The sequence below is a fragment of the Macaca nemestrina genome, chromosome 7, assembly GCF_043159975.1.
Source record: "Macaca nemestrina isolate mMacNem1 chromosome 7, mMacNem.hap1, whole genome shotgun sequence".
Lineage (NCBI taxonomy): Eukaryota > Metazoa > Chordata > Mammalia > Primates > Cercopithecidae > Macaca > Macaca nemestrina.
Genome location: NC_092131.1, coordinates 85020842 through 85046343, shown reverse-complemented (window position 1 = coordinate 85046343; position 25502 = coordinate 85020842). Strand labels below are relative to the sequence as shown.

The following is a 25502-nucleotide window of genomic DNA, read 5'->3' as shown; positions in this document are numbered from 1 at the left end:
CTTTATTTTCACCTTTTTGTTTCCACAGTAACATGTATGGGATTAGGTTACAGTGTTTGTTTGTCCCCAATCTTTTAAGCGAGGTGAATTTTCCTGGGCTGCTAGGAAAAGTTCCTACACCGCTCTCCAGCCACCGCGAGCCGCTCCTCGCCCTGTGAACGCCTCTGCGGGCCCCGCCCACGTCCCGCGAACGCCACGGAGCCACGTCCACTCTTTTAGCATAGCGCCAGGCCCCGCCCACATCTCACACACCGCCCCGGCTGCGCTTAGCCTCTTGCCTCACCCGGTGCCAAGCCAGCTGTTTATTTTCCCGCCATTTCCAGCTCTTCGTGAGGAGAAGTGGATGATTTCCTGAGATCTGAGGCCTTCTGGAATCACTGCGGCCAAGCGGGTAGGGAGTGTAGCCAGAAAAAGAACTGGTAAGTTTGAGACGGCTGAGGCCACATTGCCTCTGGAAAGCAGGCGAGTTTTGCCCTCGGGATCGCCTTAATCACTCTGTTCACTGCCTTTTTTATGTTGGATTCATCTGGTCAGTTCAGGGGATGACATTGTTGCCGCCCTTAAACAAACCTGGGCATATAGAACGGGGCCTTTTTAGTGGTTTTTTAAGACTCACTTGCTGATGAAAGTTAGTGTATCAGGAGCAAACAAATAGGACAACGAAACTCGTGGCACTGTGGGATGCGTTTGCGTTGAGCTGTTTATTCAGTACTTTTTTTTATCGTAAATCTTACGAAGTTTGTATCCCTCCGCGGTCACACACACACACATCCTACGAAAAGGCCGGGTGCAGTGGCCCCCGCCTGTAATCCCAGCACTTTGGAGAGGCCGAGGCGGGAGGATCGCTTGAGTCCAGGAGTTCCAGACCAGCCTGGTTAACACAGAGAGGCCCTGTCTCTACGAAAAATGAAAATAAAAATAAAAAATTGCCAGGCGGGGTAGTCCCAGCTACTCCAGAGGCTGAGGAGGAAAGATCGCTTGAGCCCAGGAGTTCCAGGCTGCAGCGAGCCCTGATCTGCCTCTGCACTCCAGCCTGGAGACAGAGTCAGACCCTGTCTCAAAATAATAATAATTATCCCCCCCACACAAAAAAAAACCTTACAAAGTCACATTTACTCAGGTATTTAACAAAGTATACGAAATTGGTATTGGCAGAAAATACAGGATATATGGTTACCATGTCTAACACAAAAGCTATTTAATGTGGGAGCAAGAACTTTACGTAGGGAATCAGGAAACCAATAATTAAAGATGGTACTTTTGGCAAGTCATTTAATTTCGCTGAATATCAGGTACCTCTTTTGAAAAATGGTGGGACTGAACAAAACGTTAAGTGATTTTTCAAAGTCCATTTCAGATCTATGATTCTGAGTTTCTTTTTTTTTTTGAGACGGACTCACTCTGTCGCCCGGGCTGGAGTGCAGTGGCACGATCTTGGCTCACTGCAACCTCCTGGGTTCAAGCAATTATCCTGCCTCAGCCTCCCAAGTAGCTGGGATTACAGGCATGCACCACCACGCTCAGCTAATTTTTTTATTTTTAGTAGAGACGGGGTTTTGCCATGTTGGCCAGGCTGGTCTTGAAACATCTGACCTCAGGTGATCCACGTGCCTCGGCCTCCCAAAGTGTTGGGATTACAGGCGTGAGCCACCACACCTGGCCTGATTCTGAGTTTCTATAGAGTAGAAGGAAAGTATATAAGCTGAGACCATACTATCATTTATCAGCCCTATTTTCCTTAGATAAAATGTGTCCCAAGTAGCTAATATGTGATATTCTCTTTCTGGTTCACTACTTTCTCTTGGCTCTACTCTCACCATATCACAGGAAATAATTTAAAAAGAAATGGATAATTCATTTTTTGTTTTTATATTTTTAAGATTGTATTTTCTGGCCGGGCGCGGTGGCTCAAGCCTGTAATCCCAGCACTTTGGGAGGCCGAGACGGGCGGATCACGAGGTCAGGAGATCGAGACCATCCTGGCTAACACAGTGAAACCCCGTCTCTACTAAAAATACAAAAAACTTAGCCGGGCGAGGTGGCAGGCGCCTGTAGTCCCAGCTACACAGGAGGCTGAGGCAGGAGAATGGCGTAAACCCGGGAGGCGGAGCTTGCGGTGAGCTGAGATCCGGCCACTGCACTCCAGCCTGGGTGACAGAGCCAGACTCCGTCTCAAAAAAAAAAAAAAAAAAAAAAAAATTGTATTTTCTTTTTTCTTTTCTTTTCTTTCTTTTTTTTTTTTTTGAGACAGAGTCTGGCTCTGTTGCAGGCTGGAGTGCAATGGCGCCATCTCAGCTCACTGCAACCTCTGCCTCTCATGTTCAAGTGATTCTCCTGCCTCCGCCTCCTGATTAGCTGGGATTACAGGCACCTGCCACCACGCCCGGCTAATTTTTATATTTTTAAAATGTAGAGATGGGGTTTCACCATGTTGGCCAGGCTGGTCTTAAACTCTTGACTTCAGGTGATCCACCTGCCTTGACCTCCCAAAGTGCTGGGATTACAGGCGTGAGCCACTGTGCTTGGCCAGGATTGTATTTTCTAATTACAAATTGGCACATGTATTAATCCAGAAAACCTGGGGGAAAAAAGTAAAGGAAAACACACACACACACACACACACACACTCATAACCTTGCCACTCAAAAAAAAAAATCTCACCACTGTCCATTACTTTTCTAAATGTGTGTTTATATGTATATATATGTATATGTATATATATCCACATTTATATATAAAATGTTATAACAGTCTGCTGTTATAAAAAGCAGTCTGCTTTTTTTCCACTTTATATGTACATGTACTTCTTCACAACCAATTGGAATACCCACAATGATATGCCACATCCCAAAAAGCTATCAGAAGCTAAGCAAGCATAGTTACATAGATTTTGGAACAGCTACAATTATGTTATGCCCTAGGCTATTCTTACTGTTTCTCTTTATCTGCTCCAGAATGGATTGGTTTCATTGCAACCAGTGCTTCCGAAAAGATGGAGCCCATTTCTTTGTCACCAGCTGCGGTCATATTTTCTGTAAAACGTGTGTGACTCTGGGTGAGTGATTCAACTGTTTTCAGATTCAGGGAAAAATGTTTTCATGTAATGATGTAAGGAGTAGCCATTTCTATGTGTGTCTTAGGATAAAAATCACTTATTAGGTCAATGGTGATACAGATACTGTAGGAAACTGTCAATTTTAGAAATTGAAGGAATCCATTAATAAAGAATGGTGCTAAATTATTTAGCAAATGATTTAGCAAATCTATTACTTGAGGACCAGAGTGTACGCATTAGTGTTTTGAAGTCTGGCAGGGAAAGCCACAAGGCATCGGACTCTTCAGGGAAAAGAGATAGAATAAGTATAATGGATGGGAATAGAGGAAAGTTTGGCTGATAGAAGAGCCATTTCTAAAGGGGAAGTGGTCTAGTATGTGACATCAATTTGATTAGAAATGATGATGATGATACCTTTGCAGCTTAAAAAGCAGTTTCATATCAACCAATTTTATGTAAGCCGCGCCACACGCCCCAGTGGTAATTATTAGTAGAACCGTTTTACAAATGAAGAGACTGGCTCAGAGAGGATAAGTGATTTGACTTATTGAAGTGATGCTTCAATAGGGTTTTGAATGATAAAATGGAATTTACCAAGTGGATAAGGCAGGGAAGATTTATTCTAGTTTAAGAGAACAGCATGTACAAAGACGTATTACATCATAAAACCATAGTGCAGGGGACTACACATAATTGGGATTGTTAGAGTATAAACAGTAAGGTAAGACGTGGTGAGAGATGAGGCTAGTGAAGTAGGGAGTGTCGGATGATGGAAGGCTCTATGCACTGGGCTAAAGAGCCTGAACTTCATCCTGCAGGTGATGGAGACCTGTGGAAGTTTTTGTTTTGTTTTGTTTTTGACACAGTCTCACTTCGTCACCGAGGCTGTAGTGCAATGGTGCAATCTTGGCTCACTGCAACCTCTGCTTCCCAGGTTCAAGCGATTCTCATGTCTCAGCCACTTGAGTAGCTGGAATTATAGGCATGCACCACGATGCCGGGCTAACTATTGTATTTTTAGTAGAGATGGGGTTTCACCATGTTGGCCAGGCTGATCTTGAACTCCCAGCCTCAAGTGATCCACCTGCCTCAGCCTCCTAAAGTGCTGGGATTACAGGTGTGAGCCATTTTTTGTTTTGTTTTGTTTTGTTTTGTTTTAAGAGAAGAATGTTATGTACTTGCTAGCTCACTCTGGCAACGATATGGACTGGGAAAAAGAAAAACCTTTAGTCCCCAGAAAAAGAACAGTCAAGTTAAGTAGCCTCAGGGGAAGCTTTTTTCTCTGTACAAATCTCATGACCTTTTAAAGTTGTCGCTAATGTAAAAAGCTGTTTACTATGGTAACAGCAGCTCACTTTGGAGTGGTTTGTCTCCATAAAGCATATGCCATGTGATGTTTTCTGCTGACATGGCATTTGTCTTAATCAATGACCAGTCCCACTACTAAAATTTCACTTTACAGGGAAAGATTAGGAATCTTAATTTTTGCTTCTTTCAGATTGGGTTGATTGGGGAATGAGAGTAGCAGAGCTTCAAAGCAAGATTAACAAATATTAGCAAAGTGATGACAAGGTAGGCATAACTGGGGAGTTTCTTACAGTACCCAATGTGTGCCTGCTGTCAGGTCAATAGAATACAAAAGAGTAACTTAAAGATCTTTGGTATCTTGTACTTTTCCCTACTCTTGTAAACGTACTGCAGTACTTCTGCTGGGAGTTTAGAATTGTCCTTTCTGTTCCACAGAAGAAAACTGGGAATTTATAAAAAGACGGGGCAGGAGGTGCTGGGATGGTGGCTCATGCTTATAAACTTACCACTTTGCGGGGGCCAAGGTGGGAGGATCACTTGAGCCCAGGAGTTCAAGACAAGCTTGAGCAACATATGGAGACTCCATCTCTAAAGATAATAACAAAATTAAAATGAGCTGAGGTGGTAATGTGCACCTGTAGTCCCAGCTAGCTGGAAGACTGAAGCAGGAGGATCACTTGAGCCTGGGAGGTTGAGGCTGCAGTGAGCCATAATTGTGCCACTGCATTCCAGCCTGGGTGACAGAGTGAGACCCTGTCTCAAAAAAAACATAAAATAAAATTTTAAAAGATAGGGAGATGGGTAGAGGTACAGTGTGAAAGCCCTACTTATACCTCAACATACTAGTTTGGAAACACTTACTTAGAGAACAGACCTTAAGTTGGTGTCCTTTTATAACACAATGATATTCTAAATTCAGTAAGAACCCTTTTTTTCTTCTATTGCTAGCATACTAGATTGTTGCCATGTACTTTAAGTCTTTAAATCTTACCTCATGCTCATGAGAGCCAAACATTTTTTTTCCCTTTTCCTTCCAGAAAAATGTGCTGTTTGTGGAACTGCCTGCAAGCATCTGGCTCTTTCTGATAATGTAAGTTTTTCTCCCCCTGCCACAAATGGTCTCATCCCATTTCTGGCCTGTAGGAAGTATATACAAAGTACAGATGATGAATTGTTTTAAAAAGAAAGAGAAGAAGACCGGGCGTGGTGGCTCACACCTGTAATCCCAGCATTTTGGGAGGTCAAGGCAGGTGGATCGCTTGAGCTCAGGAATTTGAGACCACCCTGGGCAACATAGTAAAACTCTGTCTCTCCTAAAATATAAAAAATTAGCCAGGCTTGGTGGTGCGGGCCTGTAGTCCCAGCTACTTGGGAGGCTGAAGCACGAGAATCACTTGAGCCTGGGAGGCGGAAGTTGCAGTGAGCCAAGATCGCACCACTACACTCCAGCTTGGGAGTAAGACTCTGTCTAAAAAAAAAAAGAAAAGAAGAAGAAAAAGAAAGCAAAGAAACAAACTTGCAAATAGCCATTTGTAAAAAGAGTGTAAATAATAGGCCAGCTGAAGAGGCTCGCACCTGTAATCCCAGCACTTTGGGAGGCTGAGGTGGATAGATCACCTGAGATCAGAAGTTTGAGACCAGCCTGGCCAACATGATGAAACCCCCATCTCTACTAAAAATACAAAAATTAGCAGGGTGTGTTGGTGGGCACCTGTAATCCCAGCTACTCAGGAGGCTGAGGCAAAAGAATCACTTGAACCCAAGAGGCGAGGGTTGCAATGAGCCTAGATCACACCACTGCACTCCAGCCTGGGTGACAACAGCAAAACTCTGTCTCAAAGAAAAAAAAAAAAGAATATAAACAACAGATGGAAGCATTATTTGTGATCACTGTTACAGATGCACAAGGTAAGGAGAATTGGACATATAATGTACATCTAGAACAGTGGTGATCTCCCTTTTATACAGAGTGGAGATAATGCCAGGTATATTAGAAAAGGTGGTACATCCTTTGTCATATTAGTCAGTATTTTATTTTATTCAATTGTGGATATTCTCACAGTGTGTATTGCTCTCTTTATAGCTGAAGCCTCAGGAGAAGATGTTTTTCAAAAGTCCTGTGGAGACAGCTTTGCAGTATTTTAGTCACATCTCTCAGGTATGAGAAACAAAAGTGAAGAAAATCTGATTCTCCAGGCAAATTCTAATTGCATCTTATTTCTTTATCAAAGGTTTTCTTTAAACTGCATTTGTACACAATGGAGGGAAATTAACTGCTTTCTTTGCTTTCTTCCTTGATGATACAAATTTCAATCAGTTAACTTTTTATTGACCCAGAATCTGTGATAGGCTGTAAAAATCACTATGTAGCTAACATCTTGCCTTGTATTTCCTCGTTGTATTAATTAATTTCTAAGACTAAAGGTTGTTCTAGGGAGCTTTATCATTTTTCTCAGCAGATAGATGCATCTTCTAAAAATTGCTTTGAGTATATAGGCCTGGCCCTGCAAACAATGGGTGTGATGGTTTAACTCGCAACCAGTAACTTACAGCACTAAGATCATGAGACTACTTCTTGTTTCCCATTCTTACTTTTCAATAACCTTTTTAGTAATACTTAACTCTTCATTTAGTGTTAATAACTGGTTTCTTGAATTTTAGGAAATATTTGTCTTTTCTTGATGTGTCATATGTTGGCATACAATTGACTTGGTCAGGAGCAACAGGAATGTAGAAGAAGGTAGAGAGAAGGCAGGACAACCATTTGAGAGAATTCCCTAGTTGTAAAAACTTTGATTTTTTTCTTTCTACTCCCCAGTTATCTTAGATCATGCTACAGCCTCATGGAATTCCTATTGTGGCATATTTCTTGAGATTTGTATCACTGTTCCCTTTCTATACTCTTACTTCTTATTCTTTTGAAAGTACCCCTTTTCTAAACCTCAAGATGATCCTTAGTCATTTTCTGGTTGAAGATTTATTTTTCAGTGTCCTGCCTCTCAATCCTCACTCTAGAGATACAGTAAGGGGAATTAAGGCTTGCTGCTTGCTGTCTTTAGCTGCTGGGTTGAGCCATCATATTTGACATACACTATATTTAACATTATAAGTATATTAAAATCCAGCTGAGACTCAAGGAGAAATGTAAACAAGGTCATAGGAACAAGAGAAAGAGCAGACCTTTGGTTAATAAATAAACCTAGGCATAGTTAATGATCAGTAGAGAAATCATATGTAGTCTGAATCCTAACCTGCCTGATCATGGGACCAATTACACATGGTCAAACAATCAAGATAAAAGAAATGGAAAGGGTCAGTTAATCATCACTGTAGTGAAGGGTCAATTTAGTGAAGTCAGCAAAGTCTAAAAATGTGTTTTCCTAATTTGTGAAGCTGAATAACTGATCCAGTACCTAGACTGTTTCACTCAGGCTTCTGCTCAAAACATTCTTCTTCAGTCAGTCCTTTAGTGACTCTCATATTTCAAATAGTAGCCCCAGCATTTTCTACTCTTTACCATGCTTTTTTTTCATCATAGTTCTTTTCTCTAACATTATGTTATATATTTGTTGTCTGAATCCTGCACTGGAATATAAGCTCCATGAAAACAGATTTGGTTGTTTTGTTTATTGTTCTCTTTTAATAGTCTTTAATAAGTAGTGGACACTCAAAATGTTGTCATTGAATGAATGATGGAATGTTGCTCTAAATATCTATTTATGTTCCAATTTTAGTATTTACGTTCTTACGTTCTCCAATCTCTACAATGACTTAAGGCCATTTCTTCTGCTGCACTTTGTGCTAATAGTTGATCAAACTGCCTGTTTTGAATCCTTTACCCACCTCAAGATAATCTTTCTGAGGGATCAGAGAACCTCATGTAGATCTGTAAGTTTTCTTTTCTTTTCTTTCTTTCTTTTTTTTTTTTTGAGTTGGAGTCTTGCTTTTGTCACCCAGGCTGGAGTGCGGTGGCGAGATCTCAGCTCACAGAAACCTCTGCCTCCAGGGTTCAAGCAATTCTCCTGGGGGCAGGGGCAATTTCAGTCTTATTCATTTTATATGACTCCTAACATAGCACCAGGAACATAGAAGGATTCAATAAATACTTTTTGAAAGAATTAATGAAATAATCTTTCCTATTGAAGTTATCCTTTAATGTATATGAAATACAGTAAAGTGATAATACTGGGAAAACTGTTGGTGTAGAAATCTAATGACCAACTCGGCCTGCTAACTTATCACTTTACTTCTTTGAGCCAGTCATACTTCCTCACATGTAATATGAAATAATAATACTCATCCTACTTCTTATGAAGATCCAATGAGACAATGTTTATGGAAATATTCTAAAAACCATAAAGTACTTAAAAAAAAAACCAAAAAAAACCCCACAAAAACAGAGACAGTCTTGCTATATTGCCCAGGCTGTTCTCAAACTCCTGGCCTCAAGCAGTCCTCCCACCTTGGCCTCCCAAAGTGCCAGGATTACAGGTGTGAGCCACCACGCCTAACCTGAAAATTGTACTTTATTAGTTTAAAAAATAATGTGGAAAAGTCATGAAAGGTTATGAGTGATCACAAACTCACTTAAAAATAGTTAAAGATCATATACGTAAAAAGAAGTTTGTGTTTTAAAAAATTGTTGGCCGGGCGTAGTGGCTCACGCCTGTAATCCCAGCACTTTGGGAGGCCAACGTGGGCGGATCACCTGAGGTCAGGAGCTCGTGACCAACCTGGCCAACATGGAGAAACCCCTTCTCTACTAAAAATAAAAAATTAGCCAAGTATGGTGGCACATGTCTGTACTCCCAGCTACTCAAGAGGCTGAGGCAGGAGAACTGCCTGAACCCGGGAGGTAGAGATTGTGGTGAGCCGAGATCGCGCCATTGCACTTCAGCCTGGGCAACCAGAGCAAAACTCCATCTCAAAAAAAAAAAAAAAAAAAAAATTGTTTTCAAAGGGAAATATAAACACCCCATCTGCTTTTTTTTTTTTGAGACGGAGTCTCGCTCTGTCACCCAGCCTGGAGTGCAGTGGCTTGATCTCAGCTCACTGCAAGCTCCGCCTCCCGGATTCACGCCATTCTCCTGCCTCAGCCTCCCAAGTAGCTGGGACTATAGGCGCCCACCACCACGCCAGGCTAATTTTTTTATATTTTTAGTAGAGACGGGGTTTCACCGTGTTAGCCGGGATGGTCTCCATCTCCTGACCTCGTGATCTGCCCGTCTCGGCCTCCCAAAGTGCTGGAATTACAGGCGTGAGCCACTGAACCCGGCCCTTTTTTTTTTTTTTTTTTTTTTTTGGGTCCACTAGTTTTCATGCAATCTCCTACTTTTTTTAATAACAGCTTTATTGAGATGTAGTTAACATACCATAAAATTCACCCTTTTAAAGTATGCAATTCAGTGGTTTTTAATACATCCACAGAATTGCACAGACACTACTGCCTAATTTTCAAACATTTTCATCTCACCCTAGAAAGAAGCTCTGTACTTATTGGCAGGCACTTCCCAAACCCTTCCCACCCTCCCCATCTCCAGGCAATCACTAATTTACTTTCTGTTCCTATGGTTTTGCCTGTTCAGGACATAAATATAGGATCATATAATGTATGGTCTTTTGTGACTTGCTGCATTCACTAAGTATAATGCTCTCAAGTTTCATCCATGTGGTAGCATCTCTTAGGAATTTATTAATATTTCATTCCATTTTATGACCAAATAACAATCTATTATATAAATGGATGTACATTTTACTTATGTATTCATTAGTTGATAGACATTTGGGTTGTTCCTACTTTGGGGCTATTATAAGTAATATTGCTGTGGAACATTTATGTACAAGTTTTTACATGGACATATATTTTTATTTCTGTTGGGTATATACCTAGGAGTGGAATTTCTGGGTCAAATGGTAACTCTATATTTAACTTTTTTAGGAACTGCCAGACTATTTTCCCAAGTGGCTGTAGTGTTTTACATCCTTAGCAGCTGTTTTAGTCTGTCTGGGCTGCTATAATAAAATACCTTAGACTGGACAATTTCTAAATAACAGAAATTTAATTCTCACAGTTCTGGAGGCTGGGAAGTTCAACATCAAGGCCCCAATAGATGCAGTGTCTGGTAACGGCTTACTCTTTGCTTCCAAGATAATGCCTTCTTGCTGCATCCTCACATGGCAAAAGTGGCAAACAGGCTTCTTTTTTACTTATTTTTTTGAGACAGGGTCTCACTCTGTCACAAAGGCTGGAGTGCAGTAGTGTGGTTGTGGCCAGTGGTGCAATCATGGCTCCCTGCAGCCTTGCCCTCTTGAGCTCAGGTGATCCTCTCACCTCACTCTCCCAGGTAGCTGGGACTACAAGCACATGTCACACCACCCAGCTAGTTTTTGTATTTTTTTAAAATAAATACAGGGTTTCACCACGTTGCCCAGGCTGGTCTTGAACCTGGGCTCACGCAGTCTGCCCGCCTCAGCCTCCCAAAGTGCTGCAATTACAGGCGTGAGCCACCGCGCCCAACCCCAAGCTTTTTTTTTTTTTTTTTTTTGAGACAGAGTCTTGCTCTGTCGCCCAGGCTGGAGTGCTGTGGCACGATCTCAGCTCACTGCAACCTCTGCTTCCTGGGTTCAAGCAATTCTCCTGCCTACACCTCCTGAGTAGCTGGGATTATAGGTGTGCGCCACCACGCCCGGCTAATTTTTGTATTTTTAATAGAGACGGGGTTTCACCATGTTGGTCAGGCTAGTCCGGAATTCCTGACCTCGTGATCCGCTCACCTCAGCCTCCCAAGGTGCTGAGATTACAGACGCGCCACCATGCCCACCCCCCAAGCCTCTTTTTATTTATAAGGCACTGATCCCATTTATAAGGCACTAATCCCATTCACAAGAGCAAAGCCTTCAGGACATAATAACCTCCTAAAGCCTCCATATCTTAATACTATTGCATTGAGAGTTGAGTGTCAACAAATGAATTTTTGTGGGACGCAAACATTCAGACCACAGCAGGCCAGTAAATATTTTAAGCTTTGCAGGCCATACAATTTCCGATGCAGCTATCCAACTCTGCTGTTGTAGCACGGAAGCAGCCATAGACAGCATGTAAGCAAATGGGTATAATTATGTTCCAATAAAACTTATTTACAAAAACAGACAGCTAGCCCAGCACGGTGGCTCACGCCTGTAATCCCAGCACTTTGGGAGGCCAAGGCCGGCGGATCACGAGGTCAGGAGATCAAGACCATCCTGGCTAACACAGTGAAACCCCATCTCCACTAAAAATACAAAAAATTAGCTGGGCGTGGTGGCGGGCGCCTGCAGTTCCAGCTACTGGGAAGGCTGAGGTAGGAGAATGGCATGAAACCCAGGAGGCAGAGGTTGCAGTGAACTGAGATCGTGCCACTGTACTCCAGCCTGGGCGACAGAGTGAGACTGTCTCAAAAACAAAAACAAAAACAAAAAAAACCCCAAAAAACAAAACAGACAGCTGGTCATGTTCAGTTGTTTGCTGACTATTGGTCTATTTTATGTTTTTAAAGGATTTTTGAAGTCTCATGTTTTTACTAATATATAAATCCATAATTGCTACATATACTGTTGGAATAAAATCAGGTCAAGATTTGATCTCATCAATAGACCAGAGCTTCTCCATCCCTCATTTGAATTAAGAATTTGAACAACTGAGGTACTCAGTGGGCCAGATGCAGTGGCTCACACCACTTTGGAGGCCAAGGTGGGAGGATTGCATGAGGCCAGGAGTTTGAGACTAGCTTGGGTAACATAGTGAAACCCCATCTCTACAAAAAATTTAAAAATTAGGTGGGCATGGTGGCACACACCTGTAATCCCAGCTACTCAGGAGGCTGAGGTGGGAGGATCGCTTGATCCCAAGAGGTTGAGGCTGCAGTGAGCCGTGATTGCACCACCGTACTCCAGCTTGGGTAAAAATAGAGATATTAAAAAGAGATACTCAATGGTGCTTTTGAAGAAAAGTTGTATTTAGTTTAATATTATTTTACCTAAAAAGGAAAAGCTGTCAGTATTTAGGACTTCTGAAACAGTGTAGTTGAATTCTTCATCACTACTGAGCAGGGGGTGGAGGAACCTTAGGCCAGTGTGAGGTTGTATTCCTTTGATCATACAAACTGTGCAACCCAAAACATAACCCTCCGCCTGGTGGGCTGCTGTGGCTCTCATTCAGAGTGGGTACTTCAGACATCTTACTAACAATCCTCCAATTGCTTTTGCTAAGAAAGCATTTTTAGGGTTCTTTTTTGCTCTACTCTGTTCCCTCTGAGCCATCACGATAATCTATTTCAATTGCAAATCTGAACAAGTAACTGCCTTTTCAGAATCCTTTGGTTGCTTCCTATCACTAAGTTTCAGACTGCTCAGAGTAATACATAGTTACCTTAATGATCTGGTTCCTCCTAAACTCTCCAATTTCAATCACAACTACCACCTCACATCTCATATACAAACACAAGTTTTTACATAAGGTTATTTATTACTGAATCTATTAGGCAGATTTAGTTCTTTGCAGTTCTTTTTCAGACCATATACTTTCATACCTTTATATCTGAAACGCCTAACTTCTACACTTTAAAGATTAAGTTAGGCTGGGCGTGGTGGCTCACGCCTGTAATCCCAGCACTTTTGGAGGCTGACGGGGGTGGATCATCTGAGGTTGAGGGTTCAAGATCTGCCTGGCCAATATGGTGAAACCCCATCTCTACTAAAAATACAAAAAAGTAGCCGGGTGTGGTAGTGGCGTGTGCCTGTAATCCCAGCTGCTTGTGAGACTGAGGCATGAGAATCACTTGAACCTGGGAGGCAGAGGTTGCAGCGAGCCTAGATTGTGCCACTGCACTCCATCCTGGGTGACGGAGCGAGACTGTCTCAAAAAAAAAAAACAAAAAAAAAACTGAATTAATAATTACCTCTTAATCATTATCTCTATCTTGTAAATTCTTGTGTTCTGCATATAACATAGTGTTTTACTTATTGGTTCATGTGTCAGAATGTCTCTTCTACTAGACTGTGATAAGCTACTATGAAACTGGAAAATCTGAGACGAGTCTCAGTTAATTTAGAAAGTTTATTTTGCCAAGATTGAGGACATGTGCCCATGACACAGCCTCAGGAGGTTCAGACGACATGTGCCCAAGGTCAGAGTGCAGTTTGGTTTTATACATTTTCGGGAGACATGAGACATCAATCAACATATGTAAGATGAACGTTGGTTCGGTCTGGAAAGGTGGGACAGCTCAAAGTGGGAGAGGGCTTCTAGGTCCTAGGTAGATAAGAGACCAATGGTTGCCTTCTTTTGAGTTTCTGATTAGCCTCTCCAAAGGAGGCAATCAGATATGCATGTATCTCAGTGAGCAGACCGGTGACTTTGAATAGAATGGGAGGCAGGTTTGCCCTAAGCATTTCCCAGCTTGACTTTTCCTTTTAGCTTAGTGATTTGGGGGGTCCAAGATATTTTCCTTTGACACTACTAAAAGACAAGAACCCATACTGTTCATCTTAGCATTTCCAGTTCTTATGCCTGGCATAAAGTGTTCAGTAAAATTTTGCTAAATGAAATATAATCTTTGCACTATATATTTTCTGCCCCTGTGTGAGACATTTTCTGATACCAACCGGTTCTCTGACACCAACTAGGTGTGGAACAATTCAATTCAATTCAATTCTAACACTTAATTCCTAGAGTTTTAGTGTCATACTTCACATGTTTAGGGCTCAGCCTCACAAGACTGCCCCCACTCTGGACACCAGCCACAAATGGGGTACCTAGGCTACAATACTTCAGACTGGCCAACCACAAACTTGAGGATTCTCATGAACTTCCTCCTGCTCCCCCAAGCTTCAATAACTTGCTAGAATGACTCACAGAACTCAGAAAAGTACTTTACTTATTATTACCAGTTTATTATAAAAGATACAACATGGGGGCCAGGTGCAGTGGCTCACACCTGTAATCCCAGCACTTTGGGAGGCCGAGGTGGGTGGATCACCTGAGGTCAGGAGTTCGAGACCAGCCTGGCCAACATGGTGAAACCCTGCCTCTACTAAAAATACAAAAAGTAGATGGGTGTGGTGGTGGGCACCTGTAATTCCAGCTACTCTGGAGGCTGAAGCAGGAGAATCACTTGAACCTGGGAGGCGGAGGTTGCAGTGAGCCAAGATCATGCCACCGCACTCCAGCCTGGGTGACAGCGCAAGACTGTGTCTCAAAAAAAGAAAAGGAAAGAAAAGAAAACAATACATCATGGGAATAGCCAAATGGAAAAGATGCAAAGTATGTGAGGAGGGGTGCAGAGCTTCCATACCCTCTCCAGATGCACTACTCTCCCAGCACCTCCAAGTGTTCACCAACTTGGTAACTCTCTGAACTCCCTTGTTCAGGAGTTGTTATGAAGGTTCCATTACATAGGCGTGATTGATTAAAGAATTGGTCGTTGGCGATTGAACTCAATCTCTAGCGCCTTTTCCTTCTCTGGTTGTCGGGGGTGGGGGTGGGGTGGGAAGAAGGGTTGGGACCCCAACCCTCCAAACAGTGTTTGGTTCCTCTGGCAACAAGCCCCCATTTTGATGCTATCTAGGACCCCACCAAGAGTCACCTCATTAGCACAAATTCAGGTATGGTTGAAAGGGGCTTGTTATGAATAACAAAAGATGCTCCTATCACTCAGGAAATGCCAAGGGTTTTAGTAACTCTGTGAGGAACCAGGGACAAAGACTGTATATATATTTCTTACACCACACCCTGTTCAAAAGATCCCCCTCAAAATCAGCCCATTAAAAAAAGGTTTATTATGATTTTATCACATATAATTTCAAATGTCTAAAAAGAGTATAATCATATGTATAATATAATTAATTTCTGAACCGTATCAGTTTCATTGCCCCGTGCATGGCAAGTTAGTACACCAAGACACTGGGTTGCAGCAGAGAAAGAGGTTTAATCATAAGACAGCTGAACAAGGAGATAGGAAACCTCAAATTTGCCTCTAGGAGGAGTTCGAGGCTAGAGGTTTTTAAAGAGTTGGATGAGTAGTAAGCCATGGTGTGGGGATCATTGCTTGGTTAAAGAATGCAGGGTGGAGTCATGAGAAGGGTAGATGAAGAAACCGCATTCTCGAAAATGTGATTGTAAAAGTTTACAAAAACCCCAATTCCCCAGAGAGCTATGAAATGAGCAGAGTGCAGAATATATTCTGTCAGTCTCTTGAAATATTATTTGCCCTCTTAACTGATAAGGCAATGGAGGAAGAAAGTAAGAATGTAATAAAAATATGAAAAAAGTGAAAAAAAAAACAAACCTGCATTCTCATGCTGATTCGATTCCTCTGTGGGGGTCTTCAGACTCGCTAGTGTCAGCTGTTCCACTGGAATTCAAGATCTGAAAAATATCTTAAGCAACTTTTAAGCAAAAGCCTTATGATTCTAATATCATATTCTGTTTATGAGAACAATGAGGATGCAGATGGTCAGCATCTAGTGTGATGTGACTTTCACAGCTAAAAGGAAGTGTGCCAAAGTGCAGCCTGATTAATCCTTAATTATAACTATATTTCTGTCCAGCACCAAGCATGTAATTCTTGTTAAACCCTATGAGGACGGTTTCATTTCCATGCATCCATCACTCCACTTAACAATTATCGGTGAATGGCTGATTTTCCTCCATCCATACCTCTTGCCACCCCCACCCAGATTATTTTAAAGCCAAAACTGGATATTACATCATTTCAATCTGTAAATATTTCAGTGTGTATCTCTAAAAGATAGGAACTTTTTTCTTAAATATAACCACATCCTGCTAAGATAACAATTTCATAATATTATCAAATAATCAGGCTACATTCACATTTCTCCGGTTGTCTCAGTTTTAAAATGTTCCCACATTTTGAACTGAGTTTCAATAAACGTATATATTTCAGTGGTTATGTCTCTTAAGTTTCTTTTACACTATAAGTTTTCTCTCATTTCTTTTTAAGTTATTATTGAAGAAAATGGTCTTTTGTCCTATAGAGTTGTTCACAGTGTGGATTTTGTTTATTGTACCTATGGAGTCATTTTATATGTTCCTCTGTCCTCTATTTCCTGTAAATTGATAGGTAGGTTTAGGGTTAATCACCATCACTGGTTTGGGGGCAGGGGAAGGTAAGGCAAGACCACTTTATTCCAGTGTCGTATTCCACCAAGAGGTACTTAATGGTCTGTGTCTCTTATTTTGTGTGAGGGTAGCCATTGATGAACTTTGCAGAGATCCTTAATTCATTAGAAGTTGTAAAATTCCAATTCTGTCATCCTTTCTCATTTTTTTAGTTGGAGTACTTAGAGAAATGTCCTTTTATCAAGTGAATGATTATCCAGATACATAGTTCAAAAATACTAAGACTTGCTTGTAGATATTGTGGAATGAGGGAGTTTCACAAAAGATAGATAAGGCAAACTAATAGGTTTTGAATGTCAAAGAGAGATCGTGAATTTACCAATATCTTTAAAGTGAATTTCTAAAACTTGGTGACTTATTTACAGATGTTCAAAAATTAAATTGCATGCAAAAATAAATCTTCAACTAAATAAAAATGCTGACATTTAAAAATAAGAACTAAGGCTAGGCACAGTGGCTCATGCCTATAATCCCAACACTTTGGGAGGCCGAAGTGGGAGGACTGCTAGAACCCAGGAGTTTGAGATCAGCCTGGGCAACATAGTGAGACCCTTTCTCTTAAGAAAAAAAAAATTAAAAAATTAGAGGGGTATGGTGGCATGCACCTGTTGTCCCAGCTACTCGGGAGGCTCAAGTGGGAAGATCACTTGAGCCTGGGAGGTTGAGCCTACAGTGAACTGTGAACAAACCCCTGCACTCTAGCCTGGTTGAAAGGGCAAAACTCTATCTCAAAAAAAAAAAAAAAAAAAAAAAAGAACTAAGACTGGGCATGGTGGCTCAATTCCAGTAGTTCCAGCACGTGGAGGATGACCTGAGGCCAGAAGTTTGAGACCAGTTTGGGCAACACAGCAGGACCCCATCTCTATCAAAATAAAAATAAATAAAAATAAGAACTGGGAAGGTCCTTCTTTAGTACAAAAATGATAATCAAACTGATATTCATTTCCAAAGCATATATTACTTTTTTGTATGTGTGTGCTTTTGGTAGAGATAGCGTTTTGCCATGTTGCCCAGGCTGGTCTCAAACTCCTGAGTTCAAGTGATCTGCCCACCTTGGCTTCCCAAAGTGGTAAGATTACAGGCATGAGCCACTGCACCTGGCCTACTTTTATAAACAAACAGGAATGTTTTGTTTATAATAACCCACATTGGACCAAAACGTCTTATTGTAGTAAACCTACTAAGCTCCCCCTTTGCTTCCATTACTGTGCCTCTCTCAGTATTTTTCAGTTATTTCTCCTTTACTCTTTCTACCCTTTTGTTGGACTTAATTCAGAACTGAAGTTTTAATATACTCTCTCAAGCATATAAAATAAAAATTATGTTTCATATATAAAATAAAGTTTATACAAGGCTGTTGGTTTGGATTGAGTTTCTGCACTAGGTCCAGCAGTCCAAACCAAAATGGAATTACTCATGCTGACAGTTCATCTGATCTTCCAAGAAATCAGGAGACGGAGAGGTAATAGGTAAATCTCCAAACAGGCCAATTTTAGCTGGCATAATAAAGAAGTCCCCTCTGCTTTAACCTTTACAAGGAGAGTAACTTTGAACCAACCCATGCACTTTTTGTTCTCTGTTTCTGCTTTCTTCAGCCCTTTTCTGCCTAAAAAGCCAACTTGTCTTCTCAGTTAATCAGAACACTCATTCTGTTTTTTAGAACAATGTGTTGCTCAAGTCTAGAATTGCAAATCGAAGCCAGTTAAAATCTTTAAACTAGCTGGGCATGGTGGCTCATGCCTGTAATCCCAGCACTTTGGGAGGCCGAGGCAGGCGGATCACCTGAGGTCCGGAGTTCAAGACCAGCCTGACCAACATGGAGAAACCCCGTCTCTACTAAAAATACAAAATTAGCCAGGTGTGGTGGTGCATGCCTGTAATCCCAGCTACTCTGGAGCCTTAGGCAGGAGAATGGCTTGAACCCGGCAGTTGGAGGTTGCTGTGAGCCAAGATCGCGCCATTGCACTCCAGCCTGGGCAACAAGAGCGAAACTCCGTCTCAAAAAAAAAGAAAGAAAAAAAACACTAAATTTGTTGTAATTTTGTATTTTGACACGTTATCAATAGTAAAATGGTAGGAATCTAGAGCGTGAAGACCATTATATCCTTACCTGGTCCTATTATGGAGATAAAGGAAAGGAATCAGGGTATAGAAGTAGACAGTTTCATACCAATAAAATGTTGGTATCAACGTTCCAATAAAACAATATTTAACACTTGAATTATCCAGACAATGTTAAGTGTTATCATCAATAGAACTACTTTTATTATTATCAGCTCTGTGTTACTGTATTAACAAAATAATCCCACCTTTAAGAAAAAGTAAGTGATTGGGAGGCCAAGGCAGGAGGATTGTTTGAGACCAGGAGTTCAAGACCGGTCTGGGCAATATAGCAAGCTATCATTTCTAAAAAAATTTTTTAAATTTTTAAAAAAGCAAGTAAGCAAGCAAAAGTTAATCTTCTTTGGAGAAAGGAAAGAGACCAACCTTTTCATGAGGCTGAGGGATTTGAAGGATTGCTAACTATTGGTAATTTTTTTAAGTACTGTACTGAGGTACATTACTGAGTTAGATTTTAGAATCTTCTTCAGTGAATGTGTTTGATATAGGCTAAATATTTGTACCCTGGTATCAGGCAAAATCACTTCTTCTTCTTTAATACTCCTTGCTGGTTGTTTTCTGGACTGGTCTTTCTTCTTCTTGGAATGATCAGTTTTTTGGGACAAGTAGATAAAGTAGGTCTGCTTAGGCCTGGCAAAAGACCTTCCCGGGGGTCGGGCGCGGTGGCTCAAGCCTGTAATCCCAGCACTTTGGGAGGCCAAGACGGGCGGATCACGAGGTCAGGAAATCGAGACCATCTTGGCTAACACGGTGAAACCCCGTCTACTAAAAAATACAAAAAACCACCCAGGCGAGGTTGCGGGCGCCTGTAGTCCCAGCTACTCCGGAGGCTGAGACAGGAGAATGGCGTAAACCCGGGAGGTGGAGCTTGCAGTGAGCTGAGATCCGGCCACTGCACTCTAGCCTGGGCGACAGAGCAAGAATCCGTCTCAAAAAAAATAAAAATAAAAATAAAAAGACCTTCCCATAATCCAGTCTGGCTCCCTGGAGTTCCACAGTGGGGTCTGTTTGTGCACTTATGACCCTTGGTAATGTCAAATGGAGGGCTAACTAATCTAGGGTAGGATTTGGCTTTTCTTGATGCTAGCCTGATTTTGACTTAATTTTACTTCCAACTATCCCCAAGGGTAGGATTAGGATATTTGGGATACTAACACTGTGATTTGGCTGTCTATTATATAGCTTTATCTCTGTTGCTTCTCACCCCTACCCCTGCCATTTTAGGTAATTCCCAGGATTCAGAGTAACTTTTATTCTGCTTCTCCACTGTTCAATTTTTTTTTTTTTTTTTGAGATGGGTTCTCACTCTGTTGCCCAGGCTGGAGTGCAGTGGCACGATCTTGGCTCACTGCAACCTCCACCTTCTGGGTTCAAGTGATTCTCCTGCCTCAGCCTCGCCATTAGCTGGAATTTCAGGTGCACACCACCATGCCCGGCTAATTTTTGCATTTTTAGTAGAGACGGGGTTTCGCCATATTGACCAGGCTGGTCTCAAACTCCTGACCTCAAGTGATCTGCCCACCTTGGTCTCCCAAAGTGCTGGGATTACAGGCATGAGCCACCACACCTGGCCTCCACTATTCAAATTTTCTAAAATAATTTTTTTAAGTTGGGCTCTTGCTCTGTTGCCCAGACTGCAGTGCAGAGGCACAATCATGGCTCCCTGCAGCCTCGAACTCCTGGGTTCAATCAATCCACCCACTTCAGCCTCTCAAGTAGTTGAAATTACAGGCATGTACCATCACGCCCTCCTAAATTTTTAAAATTATTTTTTGGCCGGGCACAGTGGCTCACGCCTGTAATCCCAGCACTTTGGGAGGCCGAGGTGGGCGGATCAAGAGGTCAGGAGTTCGAGACCATCCTGACCAACATGGTGAAACCCCATCTCCATTAAAAGTACATATATTAGCCAGGCATGGTGGCAGGCGCCTGTAGTCCCAGCTACTCAGGAGGCTGAGGGAGGATAATCGCTTGAACCTGGGTGGCGGAGGTTGCAGTGAGCTGAGATCACGCCACTGCACTCTAGCCTTGGTGACAGAGCGAGACTCAGTCTCAAAAATTAAATTAAATTAAATTAAATTAATAAATGAAATTATTTTTTGTACAGACAAGGTCTTGCTATGTTGCTTAGGCTGGTCTCAAATTCCTATCCTTAAGCAATCCTCCTGTCTTAGCCTTGGCTTCCCGAGTCTCTGAGATTATAGGCGTGATCACCATGCCTGGCTTAAAATAAACATTTTCTTTTCACAGCTTAAAATAAACATATTAGTTTTATTAAAAATGAGAGTTTAAAAAAATAGACTAGAGTAAATTCTTATCTATCTAGAACTAGTTTAGTTTACCTTTAAGTAGAAAGGAAACTCTTAAGTACAATTCTTTAGTAAGGTGGCAAGAGCAATTTGAAAATTGAGAACAAAAAGTTTATGAGAAGAGTACCAAGATCTAGGAAAGGACCCTAGACAAAAGAGGGTTTATAGTCTGAACAGGGAGGAAGCAGATGAGACATAAATACTGCTGTGTACTCAAAAGTAGAGCCTGACAAAGCTAAAACACTTTCTAAATATTAACTTTTCATCTGATTCAGCAATCCCATGATAGACACATCAGTATAGCAAATGGTAAAGTGAGGCAAAAGATAAAATTATGTGTGCATGCCCAGAAAAAAAATTCAAGCATAGTTAATCTCCTTCTGTGCCTCTCCACCCTTTCCTATAGCAGCATAAGCAGCCTGCAGGTGACTCTGTGTAGGTGTCTTTAGGGAAAGTAAATTGGTCACTAAGGCTCTGTAATAGCTATGAATGTGGAAGCTGATCCAAACTAATAGTTGACAAGTTAGAACCAATTCTAAGCTCGAAAAACAGTTTTTAAAAAAATCTCTCTTCTTGCACGGGACGCAAAACCATATTTTTAAAGGGTCATTCTGCTATGGTAGAATATTCTCATTAAGATAGTAGAAGGGGCCGGGTGTGGTGGCTTACGCCTGTAATCCCAACACTTTGGGAGGCTGAGGTGGGCAGATCACCTGAGGTTGGGAGTTTGAGACTAGCCTGACCAACATGGAGAAACCCTGTCTCTACTAAAAATACAAAATTAGCTGGGTGTGGTAGCACATGCCTGTAATCCCAGCTACTCAGGAGACTGAGGCAGGAGAATAGCTTGAACCCGGGAGGCAGAGGTTACGGTGAGCTGAGATCACACCATTGCACTCCAGCCTGGGCAACAATAGCAAAACTCTGTCTCAAAAAAAAAAAAAAAAAAAAAAAAAAAAAAAGACACTAGAAGGCTAGTATCCTGGAAATAAGTGCTGAGCTCTCTAGTTCTGGGATGTTGTTTATTAGGCCAGATGTTCTAGAAGAAAATGAGCAGTATAATAAAGTGTGATTTGATGGCTTTCCCTTTGTTGCCAGAAGTGAAGGGAAAGGAGTTATGGGAGAGTATGTCAAAGGCTTGTTTTTCCCTAGTAGGTGTGGAGTTTCCAGAAGAAACAAACAGATCTCCTCATCGCCTTTTATAAGCATAGAATTACAAAGTTAGAAACAGCCATGCAGGAGGCACAGCAGGCACTGGTCAGCCAGGACAAGTAAGTAACATATCAAATCACAAGAGAGCTTTTTTTTTTCTTTCTAAGAAGTGACAGTCTTTATTTCCTTGTGTTTGCAAAACCTGGAAATTGCTCCATATGTATTTGTTTGTTTGGGAAAATCGGGTATAGAATTTTTGATCCCCTGAATCTCCATTTTTTTCTTTCTTCCCTCCAGAGGCTCTCCTCACTTTATAGTTTTCCTCTTCTATTTCCCGGTATCAAAAACTGTTTCCCAGGCCAGGTGCAGTGGCTCACACCTGTAATCCCAGCACTTTGGGTGGCCGAAGCAGGAGGATCACTTGAGGCCAGGAGGCCAGCCTGGCCAACATAGCGAGACTCTAAAAAAAAAAAAAAAGTTTTTAAATAAAAAATTAGCCAGACATGGTGGTTCACACCTATAGTCCCAGCTACTTGGGCTGAGGCTGGAGGATCCTTTGAGCCCAGGAGTCTGAGTTACAGTGAGCTATGATCACACCACTACACTCCAGCCTGGGTGAAAAAGTGAGACACTGTCTCAAAAACTAAAACAAAAAAAAATCTGCTTCCTTGAGAAGTCAGATATAGCTGATTCACACCGATAACACTCCTTGTAGCCTCAATCTCCTGGGCTCAAGTGATCCTCTCACCTCAGCCTCCCAAGTAGCTGCGACTACAAGTGCACGCCACCATGCCTGGCTAATTTTTGTATTTTTTTTTGTTGTTGTCGAGAGGAGTCTCTCCATATTGTCCAAGCTGGTCTGGAATCCTTTTTTCTCTTCTTTCAAAGTTTATTATTATTATTATTATTATTATTATTATTATTATTTTATGGAATGCTTCAAGCATTTACATGTTAACTTTCTTTGGGGGCCATGTTAATCTTCTCTGTATTGTTCCAATTTTAGTGTATGTGCTGCCAAAGCAACCACAAGATGGAATCCTTGATAAAAATTTTTAGACATCAGCAGGCGAGGGGTGTGTGTGTGTGGGGGAGGAAATGGAATTCTTTGCAAATTCCCCTGAAATCATACCAAGTAATTGCTTATTTTGTCCACCTAATTGTTCTCATTATCAAAACCCTGCCATTGTCTCCTTGAATCACCAAATTCCTGATAGAAATAGCTTGTATAGCTGCAAGCATTTCTCAATAAGTATTAACTAAATGTTAATAGTTATAATAATAAAAAAATCAGGTTTTTAATCCCTGATTTGCTGCAGCTGATTGGTTCCATCTTTTGCCTAGAGAATTGTCAGTCTTAAGGAAGGAGAATGGAGAACTGAAGAAATTTCTAGCCATTCTAAAGGTGAATGAAATAGATTTTCCTTATTATTATTTTCTCTCTTACTTTTCTCATCTATCTAGCTGATTATATAGAATAGTGTTTCCTAATCTTTTTCTCATCATGGCACACACAGAAATTGATATTTGTACAATAAGCGCTCTACAGTAAATGGATGAGGTCTCAGCAGACCTTGGGGGACAGAAAGGATCAACTTATAGCACACTTGTAACCCATTCCTGAACATCAGTGAGTCATGAACATCAGTGAGTTGGAAAGTTCTCTTATAGAAGAAACAGCTGTTGCAACTTAAAAATTTCTCTTCAAGAAACTCAAGACACCTCAGGACGCTTCCTCTGCATCACACTCTACTTCCTAAATAGTTTTTCTTCCTAAGAATATTCTGTGTATTTATATAATTTTCCTATTGATCCCACTCCTGTAATTATTCTAGCACATTGTAGTGTGTCATTTTCCTTTCTCTCCCCAGAGACTCCATATTTCCCCACTTATGTTAGTCTATGGGATTCCCTATGCACTCTTACAAAGAACTAAAATTTTATCTCCTCAAAGCTAATAATATCCTAAGGAAATACTGCTGCTACTTTCCCTCCTACTGGGAATCTTAGCAACCATGACTAAGGGGCACTGAGCTTAGTTAGCTAGCAAGTAAGACTGAAGATCTGTTGATTAGGATCCTCAGTTGTAGCCTTCTTCACTCCTGGTTTTTTCACCTATAGGAATCTCCAAGTCGGTACCAAGGAAGCAGGTCAGTTTTATCAGCTCCCATACTAACCCAACCCCCTGAAAACTCCTGTTCTTTCTTGACTCCTGGCTGTGTGAACTCTGAGAGAGAGAAAATGGTTAATGCATTTGGCTTTCACTTCTGCAAGAAAGAGTTATTGAAAGTGCCGAAGTAAAATCTTAATTATAATGCTCACCCTTGACTGTCATCTTATGAAATACTACTGTTTGAAATGCTGGTTCCTCAGTGCCATAAAGAAATAGCATTTGAACATAAATTTAATTTACTCAGCAAGGACATTTTTACTTCCTGCAGAAAGGGTACACTCGCCAGCAAGATTACACTGAACAAAGGAGACAGGGTCATTTATAACCTGACGCATCTACCTTACTGCTGTGTCCGGTTTCCATTGGCTGGAACGGGACCTCACATTCTGTATGTGTTCCGATTGGCTAACAACTTAGAACTTTTTAAAAGAGGCAAAGGTAGAGGAGAACCAAGGAAGGAGGAAGTAACTTGTGGAATGCTGAGAAAGGTAAAAACATCTTCAAATAAGGAAGGAACAGGCTATAACCTAACGCTTGCTTGGACCAATGTAAGTGTACCAGGGCAAATATTTAGGCTAAGTTGTGGCAGTTAAGAACATAAAGTATATTGATTTCTTTATTACGGCTAGCAGATATTTAAGAATGTTAGTACAGGTCTTTAAATAAATTTTGCTTTTAAGGGAAGTTACTGTTTATTCCTAATTAGACGAAGAGGAAAGCCTTTAAAGAGGAACCTCTACTTTACTTTTTACACTACTCATCCTTAAAAATTCAACTCAGTCATTTCCTCTGTGAAGACTGCATTAGGTGGAATTAGATGGTCTATTCATTCATTCAGTAAATATTAAGTGCCTACTGTTTATCAGGTACTATGTTATGGGCTGGATATATGCTACCGGTCCTTTCTAATTAGTGATATATATGCTCTACCAACGCTTTTTTTTTTTTTTGAGACAGAGTCTTGCTCTGTCGCCCAGGCTGGGGTGCAGTGGCCGGATCTCAGCTCACTGCAAGCTCCGCCTCCCGGGTTTACGCCATTCTCCTGCCTCAGCCTCCCGAGTAGCTGGGACTACAGGCGCCCGCCACCTCGCCGGGCTAGTTTTTTGTATTTTTTAGTAGAGACGGGGTTTCACCTTGTTAGCCAGGATGGTCTCGATCTCCTGACCTCGTGATCCGCCCGTCTTGGCCTCCCAAAGTGCTGGGATT

At 41.4% G+C, this 25502-nt stretch overlaps 1 protein-coding gene and 1 non-coding gene across 4 annotated transcripts in view; one reads left to right on the top strand and one right to left on the bottom strand.

The window, feature by feature from the left end:
• Positions 1-238: 238 nt before the first annotated feature.
• LOC105499608 (ring finger protein 212B) overlaps positions 239-25502 on the top strand; it is a 37327-nt gene continuing 12063 nt past the window's right edge. The window contains exons 1-7 of one of the 3 annotated variants that reach the window (XM_011772310.2): positions 240-419; positions 2955-3055; positions 5401-5453; positions 6447-6521; positions 22127-22242; positions 23468-23528; positions 24245-24273. In XM_011772310.2, coding sequence (XP_011770612.1) covers positions 2956-3055; positions 5401-5453; positions 6447-6521; positions 22127-22242; positions 23468-23528; positions 24245-24273 — 434 coding nt within the window. In that variant the 5' untranslated portion in view covers positions 240-419; position 2955. Of the gene's footprint in view, positions 420-2954; positions 3056-5400; positions 5454-6446; positions 6522-22126; positions 22243-23467; positions 23529-24244; positions 24274-25502 lie in introns of all 3 variants that reach the window. The other 2 variants (XM_011772312.2, XM_011772311.2) reach the window with 2 other exon arrangements.
• Positions 23047-23149, bottom strand: LOC112423235 (U6 spliceosomal RNA). The gene has a single exon (XR_003013714.2). It is a non-coding gene; the product is annotated as a U6 spliceosomal RNA (small nuclear RNA).